The sequence below is a fragment of the Astatotilapia calliptera genome, chromosome 19 (assembly GCF_964374335.1).
Source record: "Astatotilapia calliptera chromosome 19, fAstCal68.1, whole genome shotgun sequence".
NCBI lineage: Eukaryota > Metazoa > Chordata > Actinopteri > Cichliformes > Cichlidae > Astatotilapia > Astatotilapia calliptera.
Genome location: NC_137440.1, coordinates 29,582,073 through 29,594,307, shown reverse-complemented (window position 1 = coordinate 29,594,307; position 12,235 = coordinate 29,582,073). Strand labels below are relative to the sequence as shown.

The 12,235-nt window shown below is 41.7% G+C and overlaps 2 protein-coding genes across 2 annotated transcripts; one reads left to right on the top strand and one right to left on the bottom strand.

Moving 5' to 3' along the window:
• Positions 1–743: 743 nt before the first annotated feature.
• On the bottom strand, positions 744–7,911 carry LOC113012770 (uncharacterized). Its single transcript, XM_026153098.2, has 19 exons — positions 7,803–7,911; positions 7,441–7,540; positions 7,239–7,328; positions 6,969–7,112; positions 6,730–6,888; positions 6,547–6,628; positions 6,255–6,444; positions 6,006–6,149; positions 5,606–5,796; positions 5,394–5,529; positions 5,254–5,302; positions 5,056–5,185; positions 4,780–4,954; positions 4,338–4,680; positions 4,150–4,252; positions 3,852–3,903; positions 3,609–3,741; positions 2,551–2,630; positions 744–1,165 (listed from the first exon to the last, which is right to left on the bottom strand). Exons 2-19 carry the CDS (start codon positions 7,529–7,531, stop codon positions 1,055–1,057), a joined length of 2,403 nt encoding a protein of 800 aa, XP_026008883.2. The 5' UTR covers positions 7,532–7,540; positions 7,803–7,911; the 3' UTR covers positions 744–1,054.
• Positions 7,912–8,777: 866 nt separating this feature from the next.
• Positions 8,778–11,532, top strand: prph2la (peripherin 2-like a). Its single transcript, XM_026151639.2, has 4 exons — positions 8,778–8,916; positions 9,123–9,936; positions 10,595–10,841; positions 10,990–11,532. The coding sequence occupies exons 2-4, from the start codon at positions 9,356–9,358 to the stop codon at positions 11,260–11,262; spliced, it is 1,101 nt and encodes a 366-aa protein (XP_026007424.1). The 5' UTR covers positions 8,778–8,916; positions 9,123–9,355; the 3' UTR covers positions 11,263–11,532.
• The last annotated feature ends 703 nt before the right edge of the window (positions 11,533–12,235 follow it).

Genomic DNA, 12,235 nt, shown 5'->3' with positions numbered 1-12,235 from the left:
TTCTTGTGCTCATGATATATTGTCCGGATTTCTATTTCCTGTAATCCATCATTTTGTACTGTACACCATTTTTGCTATGATACAGACTGTGCTGTTTGTGAGATGTGTTTTTCTTCTTTTACAAAAAAAAATAAAGCTTATATTGCCAAAAAACATAACTGTGCTGGTATGCTTCTCGTGTCTTTTGGCTACACTTGAAATATCATCTAGTCACAAATACAAGGTCATAAGGAAAAGCCGAACAACTTCATAAGGCAGTCCCCCGGCCCTTACACAAAGAGGAGATTACACGCACAGAACTCCAAACCCCACTTTTAAATAATACAGCATGTGTGGGCTCGTGAACTGGGCACCCAGGGGAAACCCAGAGCAGAAGTGTGTCAAGCTGAAATATGTGTTAAGTTATTCACCCCGCGAACAAACCACAGAGGGAGAGAAAGAAGGAGGGAGGATGGAGGGAGGGAGGATGCTAACCCAAATGCAGTCCCTGGGCTTTGTGCAAATATGAAGAGCAATGGGCAGAAGAAAGCCTTGGGAGGTCATCCATTTTTCATGAGATGCAATGGCAGCAAAGCAAACATCCCTTTTTTTCCAAGAGGAGGAAACCAGTGAAGAATCTAAAGTGCACAATCATTTTCAAGGACATCACAAGTGCATTTTAAATGTAGTGCATCTATACTTGAATCGAAACACGCAACGTTGTTATGTTCATCAGAGGAAAGTCAAAAAAGACATAATGTAACTCAGACTTACTACTCTTTACTCGAGTCATAGTTCATAGCAATATTTAAGAATTCATGTCTCATCATTTACTGAGTATTGCTGACACGAGACATTACAGCAGAAGATTAAGGGTGAGGTGGGACAGTACCACTGGGCGGGAACAAAGGCTGTCAAAAGTATCTGACCAGGTGATTGGAGGATGAATCTGGTGGAGGTTAACACTCTTTGTGGTAAACTTTAACATTGGAGTGATTTTTTTTTCCCTTTAGATTTTAATTTAAATATATTTAAAATGCATCACATAAGAGGCTGTTCTTTGTCTTGCAGATGATCATGCCCTCTTCACTCGTTTGCCTTTTCTCGATCCTGCTCTGCCACTCCTTATGGCTCCTTGGGAAACCTTCCCCGAACTGCTCCAACCTGCGGGCTCATCTTTCTCCGCCTGCAACACGAAACAACAGCAAAAACAGACACAATTACAGCCTCATATCCTGAGCAGTGATGTGGAGGACCTGATGAAATATCCTGTACCCATTAATCTTTCCCCAGGGGGTGCAGGAGACTGGGAGCACTGGGCCAGCTACTGATTAAATGCTCCTAATAGAGGCCATTCATCTCCCCTTGAATCATGAACGTTTCAACATGCAACATCACCCCACACAAACGTTCCCCGCCTCTCTCTGTGCAAATATTGGTGTTTTCATAAAGACAGCAAAGTCGATAGTATTTAATTTTGTGATATCTTTTTAAGCGGCCGTGATTTCTTAGTGGGCTCCTAAGATTTGATGGATGACTTTGTTTGCTCCACATGGTGAAAATCTCATCTATAACTGTGCCAGTAATCATCACGAACAGTCATGCTTGAGGTCATGTGGGGCCAAATCCAAATTTATAGTTTGAACTAATAACTGCTTAATATCTCGATTTTATTATTATCTTTAGTCGCACTGGCACAAAGAACATGATAGTTTGATCAGTCGTTAAGTGTTTGCCTTCAACTAATTTCACTCATTAGTGATTAATCTCTCTATCTGCCAATTAAGCAAATCCTACAAGTATTGTTTCTGGCCTCGGTGAACAATTAGGTAACACTAACAGCCCTTCCTACTAAACAACCCCCTGGAAACCCACGCTTACACAGAAACTGCAGGGTAATGAATGCAATGCCATCACTCCAAACATGCACTCTACAACTAAAATAGATTGGCCCTGATAGACACATTTTTGTACAGTATAGGCTGTTCAGTCATGCTCAGGTATAATCATCATAAATTAGCATGGCCTAATTGCGTTTCACCTGCCAAGCGCCATATGGTCCCTAGTTCAGAGCAAAATAATTAGGTGACTACATCCCAATTAAACAATTATCCAATGAAACCTCTGTAAAATAATTATGTGGTCATATCTGCACAGTGCTATTAGAAGTGTAACACTCAGGTCAACGCACAAGCAGCATTTAATAAATGGTAACCATGTTCCTGGCATCTTATGGATGTTTCACCTGTGCTCCAAGATACTCCAGAAAAATTCCCCATAAAAATCACGTGACTTTGGACAATGACATCATTGTAGGCGGAGGTCTTAAAAGCAGTGATGTTTATGCAGAGGGACGGGAGAAATGTGGATGAAAGGTACTAAAGAGGGGACCTGCCAGGCTGTGATGTGATGAAGTGAAATCCTCCGGGACTAAAAATGAGATCATCCAAATATTACTGAGCATCTTAACTGGAACAATAGTGACCCCTATTGACAATTTTGTGATGAATGCATAATAGACTCATCATAACACATGTTGTACATTTTACGGTGTGTGTCAGAACAAAGTACCTGATTTCCATCTCTGTTTTCTCCTTTTTGCTTTGCAGTGAAGTCCAAAAAATTGACGAGTCCACAGGAATAAGGCTGACCTAGAACAAGAGAAAGTCCCTTGTCATCTGCAAATGAACAGAAATGTTATCAATATTGTTTTCTGTTGGAATTTCCTTAGAAGTCATAATCCAGTGATGAACACATCACATAAATGGGGATCTTGGTAACAACAAGTCTGACACTATTATCTTTTATGCAACACTGCTCCACGTCTTTAACCGCTGTCTCTGCGACAAGGTTGGGGCATCAGTACGGGCCAACAGGCCATCGCTCCCTGAGGCTCAACGGTGATCAGCAGATGGAGGGAGGTCTGCCTGCGGTGGTAGACGGTACACCCTTTGACAGAAAACGTGGGGGAGGGAGGGGATGCTGTTTAATGGATCACTGAATGCTGCAGCAAGGTTAAGGGAACCAATCTCTGACACCTCACTTCCTCTCCAATCTCCCTCTCCTAGCAGCCAAGCCCCCCTGCTTTTGGTGCCTGCATCTTGCACCCCTGCAGTTCCTCTGACAAACAATTAGTTCTGACCCTTAACACACACACACACACACACACACACACACACGCACACATGCATACACACACACTGCAAAAGATAGAATTGTTTCCAGAGCTCTAAAGGTTGAGCAGGCAACATGTCTTGTTATCTCTGCTGATCACTGAGCACCAAATGGCTGCATAGATTCGTGCATACTTTTAGAGGTATATTATTATTTGTTTAGACTTTTTGTGATCCAAAATGCACCGGCTGTAATAGCTTAGCTCTGTAGCAGACACCTGGAAACACTACATCCAGTCTCAGCATCCTGTTTCCACCATTTGCCCATTTTGCAATGATCGAGCCAGGCTGAGTGAGAGGATTCATTAGTTCTTAACATGGATTCAAGGAGGCGCTCATTCTTTGTGCCCAAATAAACCGAGGTGATTTCAGTGTTGCAGGTTGGGCTGGGGTTGACAGATGTGTAAAGAAAGGTGGAGCTACACACAGAGAAGAGGAGGGAGCTGTCCTGCTTACCCATCCCTGGCGAGCCCCTGGGTATAGACCAATTCAAAACAAAGCTCTGATGAAGATCTGTCAGCATGTCGTGGGTTGTTTCAGCTGAGGTACATGGGAGGTGTTGGCTGGAGCATCCCTGTGGTTCGTCTTGCTGGTGGCATACAGTATACAGTGTAAACACACTCACAGAGAACACAGCTGCTAATTAGATACTGAACCAATAGAGTCACTATGTACTTTAAAATTAAAATTATTACCTACCTGATGAGGTTTCTTTTTCTGGACGCAGTGAGTTGGGGCTACCTCAGTGAAACTGAAAATCAGTGAGAGGAGAAGGTTGGCTGAGTGACATTTGAGGGGCCAGGACTGATATATTCATGAGCTCGTGTAGCAGCTAGTTATGTGATCACTCAGTGGATGACAATTAAGCCAGATATAATTATCAGGCAGCCCTGATTGTTGTCAAATTCATACTGGAAATTCAACTTGCACCAAATATCAACCAGTTTTAATAATTTACTTTATCATAAGCATTGTGAGATTTATGATGACCTCTGACCTTGTGTCTGAAAGAAGGCTTTCATATGTGGAAGGTCTTGAAAGCCCGTCAACCCCGATAGTATCTTCTTCCAGAAAAACATCTGCTTCATCACCTTCTCCCACTTGTAAAACGTAAGAAAGTGCTTCCATTTCTTGGGAATCTCTCAATATGTATGGTGTGTGCAGAGAATCCAAGACAAAGCTTACCATCTGCAGAAAGCATCAGCTCTACCATGCTGTCTTTGTTCAAGCTGCTGAAGGAAACAGGCTCTGTAGCGCCATCTGGTGTCAGCACCAGCTCAGGGATATTTAGGAAAACACCAGCTGATGAGTGGGGTCTGTGTTCTTCTTCTTGTCCCCTGCTTTGGCTACTTCTATCCGTCAGCAGAGAGGAAATCATCTGCAGGGTCAGAGTGCTTTTATATGTGTGAAGCGGGTCCCACTTCATAAGAGGCAAGGGTGAAGCTGAGGTAGAGGATGAGGCAGACAAGGATCTTAGATCCTCCTCAGAAGAAAAAATGTTCTCTTGAGTCTCCAGCTGCTGCTGCTGCTGCGAATACAAAATAAAATCTAAGGGTCGCCATTACTTAAAATCCCTTTGCAATTGTATATTGCAACCAGTATTACCAAAGACAATGAAAATATATACATTGTAAATGACAGGATCTTCTTCTTCTGGGTCGGCTGTATGTGCTGTTTGCTGTGTTTCTATTGCCATGTGCACTGGCGAAGAGCTGCATGTGAGTAGACGCAGAGCCTCGGTGGGCAGAAGCATTTGCTTGCTGTTGGGCATTCTCTCTGTGTGCTCTGGCCACACTACCTCCCTGAAATGAGAGTGCACGTCATAAATCTGGTGTCTAATGCATATTGTGTTTTAACATAATTCAAGCAGTTGCTCCAAGTGTGACATCTACAACCTCAGTACCTCAACTTGGAATCTGGTTTCCTCACTTCCTTCACAGCCTTTCTGACCAATTTCACCTGCTCATCTGTTGATACTTTGCCAACTTTCTGAGCCCGGTACAGCTTGGCAGACAGCGGACATGGTGGCATTTCTGCAAAACAATGTGATTAGATGACATCTCAGTTATATCCTAATACTGTTTAATAATATCTTTCATACCTTTCTTCATCTGTGTCATCTCTGTGGTCTCAGCTCCATCTTCTTCATTCTGATAAAGATTTTTAGGGAGAGTTAAAAGTCCTTTCTAGGCTGTCTTGGTATGTACATTTTGTCTTGATGTAAATGAGTGATTCACCCACATTGTTTTCAACAAGAATGTACTTTAAAGCCTCTGTGCACAGGCCAACTCCTTTACAAGTCTGGAGGAAGTATTTGCTCATATCTTCAGTCTCTGTGTGGCCTCTCTTCAACAGAGCCCAAGCATCAGAGTTACAACTGGGGGTTGAAAGCACAAATTGAGTCTGCAAGTGAGCTTTTATTTAGTAACATTATATTATCAAACATGTAGTACCTGCTTTGAATAAGTACATCTGCAAACAGCTTGGCATCATCAGTGGTCTCTACTGCAGGCCTGGCCCACTGGAGGTACCGTAATGCCTCTTGAGGCTGTTTCCTTGTCAGGAGACAATGGATGATGCAACGATGCTGCCAGGAGAGGGCAGGAACATAGGCCTTTGGGCTCAGTAACAGCTCCATGGAGGCCTGGGATTGGTTGTAAGATAGCGCACAGCACTTTGTTAAGTAAATTTCTTATCAATTAAAAGAAAAAATGTTGTAGCTCCATTCATTACTTATTATTTGCAAATTATTAAATCACTTTAAAGTATGCACATATCTCATTTGAGTCACCTGCATGCCATTTTGGCCGTTTCAACACTTATCTTTTTAATGTTTCGTTTTCAGCTGCATACCTCAGTGTGTCCATGATCAAGCATCCAGAAGGCTCTGATTTGTTGGGAAAAGGTGGATGGAATTGTGAACGCATGACAAAAAGCCTGAAGGAGGTCATCTTTGCACTGTAGGAAATTTGCCACATCCAGGATGAAGTACATGAGCTTGTGTCATAAAAGTTAAGACACATTTAACCTTAAGTAAGTGCACATAGAGAAGCAACAAATCAGTATGTTTCACAGAAAAGCTTTGCTGATTTGGATGGATACAATGGCCTGGACTGACATGTTGTCAATATGAGGGATCAGCACGAGCTTCAACAGCGCCTGCAGATTAGGGGGAGGATAACGTGGATCTGTGCAATCTCCAGACATCCAAATGCACCCGTGTTGTTTGCATAGCTGTGTCACCATGCTCTGTATCAAAGACTTGAATCTTCCCATTTCTCCCTCCTCCCGTCTAATAAAAGGTAAGGAAGTTAAAGGGGAAAAAACAGGTAGGAAATTGATAAAGTATGTTCAGAGAGAGACTTGCTCTAAAATGAAACCCTTTCAGAGTTACCCCTGTGTTTCAAGACCAGCTTTTCGGTGGCTGTGATCCATTTCCTTCCACATCTGAGTGATACGCTTCACTTCTTGGGTCTCTGACAGAAACAACAGAGAACCAAACATTAAAAACAAAAGGATTTAGAGGTATAATAACAGTTCTTCATCCCAGTTTATTGGGATGTGATGATATCTATACCAGGAAACTTTGGCAGAAGCCCCATGATGCCCCACCACTGAACCAGCTGTCCCAGCCAGATGTGTTGCATCAGCATCCTCTGCTCTCTGTTCCAGCAGCCATGTCGGATGTCTGAGGAGCTGTATGTGTCCTTGCAGACCACACATGGGACTCCCACTCCTGCATAAAGAAGACATTGCGTTTCAGAAAGGCTTTTATCATGTCACAGCATTAAAGATTAGGATATCTTTAGCACAAACCATGCCAGAGGTGGGCTGAGCAGAGATGTTTTCTTCCCCACTGGGCCAATGTAAGTAGGTTCCTTAATTTTTGGAGTAACGTGTGCACTCTAGTGAAGGAGCCGCGGTCCAGGAACATCCACAGACCCTGGCAACAGCTGAAGCCTGAGGGAATAATTAAGACACAATAGATTCAAAGATCCAAAGTATATGTTACTCAAAGTAACTTCAACTTCAAATTTAAGTTTGCACATTTAGAAAGACTGAAAATATGATGTAATATGTACTTACATAAGGTTAATAACTCCTTTTTAGCAAACTCTGCTGTCCGCTGTACCCAGCAGCTAAATGCTGGTGCGATTTCCCCCACATCAGTATAACCTTGTTGAAGATACAGTGTTAAAGGAAACAACAAACAACTGTGGAATTAAAGGGTCTTTGCAAAAATTGTACAGAGCACTGGTTTCATGATGAGTGGATGTTCCTTTTCTACCTTCAGCTGTAAGCTTCCTCAACCAGCAGATGATGGCTTTTATGTTATTGCTGGCCAATGCCTCAGACCACTGACCCTCTTTGTCCAGCATCACGCTGAGCTTTTGGTATCGAAACCAAGACAAGGGAGATCACACACAAAAAAGTGGGTATACTGAAAACATCTAACAACTACTTTACCTACTGCATTGCACAGGTCTTTCAACTGTAGCCCATGTAATGTGCTTAAGTGGTTAAATAGCACGTACACTTAAAGCTAGAAAATCCATTTATATAAGTGTTTCCACACTTACATCAGGAAGACCAGACTGAAGCATGAGGACTTTAGTAAGTTTTGCATTTGTTGGGTCTTCACATACTTACTCGGTGGAACGACTGTGGTCTAGTTTTCTGCTGTGGGTCAGTGAAACTTCCCTCTTGGTCTCTGTAGTGGTGACTGCTGTGAGTTCTGTCTGCCCTGTGGATTTGCTGACTGGCCCGCTAGTAACATTCTCTTCTTACACAAGCTACTTTCGTCCACGTTAATCCTCTAAGCTCACTCTCAGTTAACATTTCATTGGCTGATTTGCAGAGTAGTCGTGACTGCATCGGTGTGTTTGCATGTGTGTTACAGGCGGGGAACAAAATAGGTAAGAATATCAGGGGTTAAAGTGAACGTCTTAAGTAAAAGAGAGAAGAAAACTCCCATTTTTTCTTCCAGTTTAAATCTTGTTTTTGTCATTTCTGACCAGTGAAGTGTTTTTATTAACTGGCAAAGTGGTAAAAGTACCACATGCTTTTCAGATCACTGCATAGTTTTGTCATTGTCTTTTGCACTTGTCTTCATTTTGGATTGCCAGCTGGTAAAAAACAAAATATTTCAAAGAATTTTATAGAAAAATCAAATCAAAATGAAATAATAAAAGTAGCTGGAGCCTGACTGCAAAGTTTCTACCACTAGAGAGCACTGCAACTACAATGTGCTTCAGTTTTAAACTTTTTTTTTAAAGCATTTATTATTAATGTAGTCTTCAATACAAACCCCCCACCAAAGACTGTATGTTTATTTTTCTGCATCATTAAAAGATGGCTTAAACTTTGCAGTTAGGGCAATACTGCTGATGCAAAGATGATTTTTTTTTAACTTTATCCTTTTGTAAAACTTTTACTGGTAACACACACACTCACACACACAGAGAGAGAGAGAGAAAGGCAATCGGCCACTGCTTTCACAGTGTCGAGACAGTCAGATTTGCATAGGTGGCAGAAGGTGGGTCCAAATCCCTTATGGGGCCCATGACTGATTAATGACTAAAGGGGATTAGGAGGTTCAGGACTTGGCTGCTAGTCTCACTCTGATGCTGCTGTGGCTGCATTCACGCTATCTGTGTCACTACAACTACTCGCCGCTCTGGACTAAATCTGACGATGTTTGTAAGAAAACAACCTGAAAATCAGAAGTGCAGTGTTATCAAATGTTCATCATGATCACACTTAGGTGAGTGCCGTGGATTTATTCGGGATTTTAGAGGGAGGGAAGAGTTGTTTCAGTTTCTTCAATATATTTTGGTTATATATAAATCATACTATTTCTGGTTGTATATACAGATGATCACATTTCAGCGCAGTGTTTCTTAACAGTGTTTCTGTTTTCTAGAAATTGCCCAGTTATATGAGTTTTTTTATCTACTCTCACTGCTACAGGCTTACAGACCACCTACAGTACAACCATAATGCAGCATCCACACGATATCAATCTCGGCTACCAGGCTAAGCTGCTTATGAAAGGACCTTCAGAGAACTGTACAACCAAACCCCCTCTATTTGTCCCTCCACATCCCCTGGAAGATAACCTGTTCCTCTTTCCAGCTCTATCTGTGTCCTACCCTTAATCCCACCTTGGACTTGAATGAAAACTCAGGGAAGTGTTACGGGCAATGGCAGTCTTAAGAGTTAAGTTTACCAAGACCAAAAGAGACAAGCTGGCCCAGGTGCTCTGGATCCTAAACTGGATCTCGGTAGTTACGGGGGCCATCCTGTTCAGCCTAGGCCTCTTCCTCAAGGTGGAGCTCCATAAACAAGGAGAGGTGATGGCTGAGAGGGACATCCAGTATGTTCCCAACACGCTTATAGCTGTGGGTCTCATCGCTTGTGCCATAAACTTCCTGGGTGGGAAAATCTGCTACGACTGTGTGGACACCACCAAGTTTTTGCGCTGGAAGTTGATCATGCTGCCCTACATCATATGCACCTTCTTCTTCACCTTTTGTGTGCTGGTAGGGGCTCTGATGTGTTACTGCATGCACTGGGAACTGGAAGAGTCTCTGAACCTGGGACTGACAGAGGCCATGAGGTTTTATAAGGACACAGACACACCAGGACGCTGCTTCCTAAAGCGCACCGTGGACATGCTGCAGATGCAGTTTCAGTGCTGTGGAAACAACGGTTATAAGGACTGGTTTCAAATTCAGTGGATAAGCAACCGTTACCTGGATATGTCCCAAAAAGAGGTGGTGGAGTAAGTACAAACTGCAGAAACAGGGTGCTATTTTGGTAAAGTGCATTCGTATTTAAGAGGCTGTGTTCAAATGGCAAACAGAGAAAGAAACAACAGAGTTGTTGTAGTTCTGTATTTTCTCATTTTAATTCAGTTTAGCATCAGCGTTTTGATAGGGGTTGACTCACAATCTTGTAGACACCTAAAGTCTAAATAAATGCGTCCTTTAAAACTTCACAAAACAAATTTTGACAATTTTTTTTACCAAGCTAACATATATTAAAACTAAGGATAGTTCATCTTTGTTTTTTCATTTCATTTTAGTTAGTTTTGCAAGTTCACAATCATTTCACTTAGTTTTTATCGTTATTTTAGTCAAATAAAATGTTTTTTCCCTTCTAGTTTGAATTTTTAGTTGAGTTTTAGTTCATTATAATTTCCCTGCATCATATTTGATAATGATATATAATTTCTTACACTGTGCTATAGATATTCAGTAACACTGAAAATGGGCAGAAAAAATGGGCATGGCAGGAAGCACAGATCAGCACAGTATAATAATAAAATACTGTCTAAATATATAAAAAATATACTCCCAAACAATCATCACATTTAAAATCTGATCACAGAAGCACTGATCTATTAAGGGAAATTCTAAACTTTGTTTTTCTGGCTTTAGCCGAATCAGGAGTAACGTGGATGGAAAGTTCCTACTGAATGGAGTCCCATTCAGCTGCTGCAACATCAACTCCCCCCGGCCCTGCATCCAGCAGCAGATCACCAACAACTCTGCACACTTCAACTACGAGCACCAGACGGAGGAGCTAAACCTTTGGATGAAAGGGTGTCGACAGGCGCTGCTGGAGTACTACATACACATTATGCAGTCCATCGGCCTCACAGTCCTCATCACCTGGTTGTTTGAGGTGAGGAAACACAAGTCGGAGTTGGTAGGTTTAAAGGGAAACTACACAAAATCTGATTAACTTTTTCAGCCACTTTAACATCTTTGCATCATGCTTTGTGTTTATTTCTATGAGCGAGCCGGTCAATAGGGGTCTCTTGTCGTTTCAGCTATCAGTGTTGACCGGGGTTCGTTACCTCCAGACTTCTCTGGAAAATGTCCTGAGACAGGGAGACCCCAACTCCGAATCAGATGGCTGGCTGCTGGAAAACAGCTTCATGGAAACTGCCCGCATGAACCTGAATATCATCAAGAGCCTTGGCAAGGGTAACCAGATAGACACAGCCACTAATGGAGACCCCAACATTAACGTCCCCTCCACCTCAAAAGCACACTATGGTCCTGACAATGTTCCACCAAAGCAAATAACTGAAGACAGTTGAACTTTTTCACTCAAAAGACTTCAATGGACGACATTCCTGAAGCCCACAAAGGGCCTTGAAACGTATACACATTACATTGGTGAATTCTTATCTCTGTACCTGTGGCGAAGGAATGGGCATTTTGTTTGTGGAAAATATATATGAACCCTAAATGATAGAATTTTAATATCAACACCATAATTTAAGTCAAGTCAATTTGTGTTTCGATGATCATATGATGGTCATATAAAAAAATTGATAGAGGCCTGGTGACATAATTTCCACCCAAATTAATCCATTCACTGAGCCCTCATATAATGTGGACTGAGCCAAAACCATCCTCATAACTTTTCTGAAGGGTTCACAGGACCCACACCATGCTAACCAAATGTTCTCCTCAGTATAACAAAGCCACCACATTTCCTCACTTTAAATTCCTTTAATTTGTCACCAGTCTGCATACATTTCTATTATTTTTCTGTAAGATTACTTGTGCTTTAATCTACTGTTTACAAATGACATCTGTTGCCTGTGTAACATGTGGTTTTTGCAAAAAAAGACTCTGTACACCCGTCAGTTGCAACACTGGAATCAAAATGTACTTATATTTATTATTTGATGAAGACAACTATGGGTTAGAAGTTCAAGCACCTGTTCTTGTTTCCCATGATTTCATCTGAGCATGCCAGAAAACCCACTCAGAAGTTTGATTTACAGCAAGAAAAGCGAAAGCTCACAAATTACATTTCACAATTAAAGATCTGTAGTGACTAGTTTGTGTTTAGACTACCGTAGTAGTACCAATATTGGATCTTTTGTGTGCCCTTTTCCCTGAGTTGCCTAACTGCATTAGCAAAGTTGTTACAAGGATAGCGAATATTAAACAGTACTTTGTTTTCACATAAGTAGCTCAGCAGACAGAAATCCATGAGAAATTCTTAACTACTTTTTTTTTTTTTTTTAGAATATTTAAGCCACTGCTACGATTCTCTCG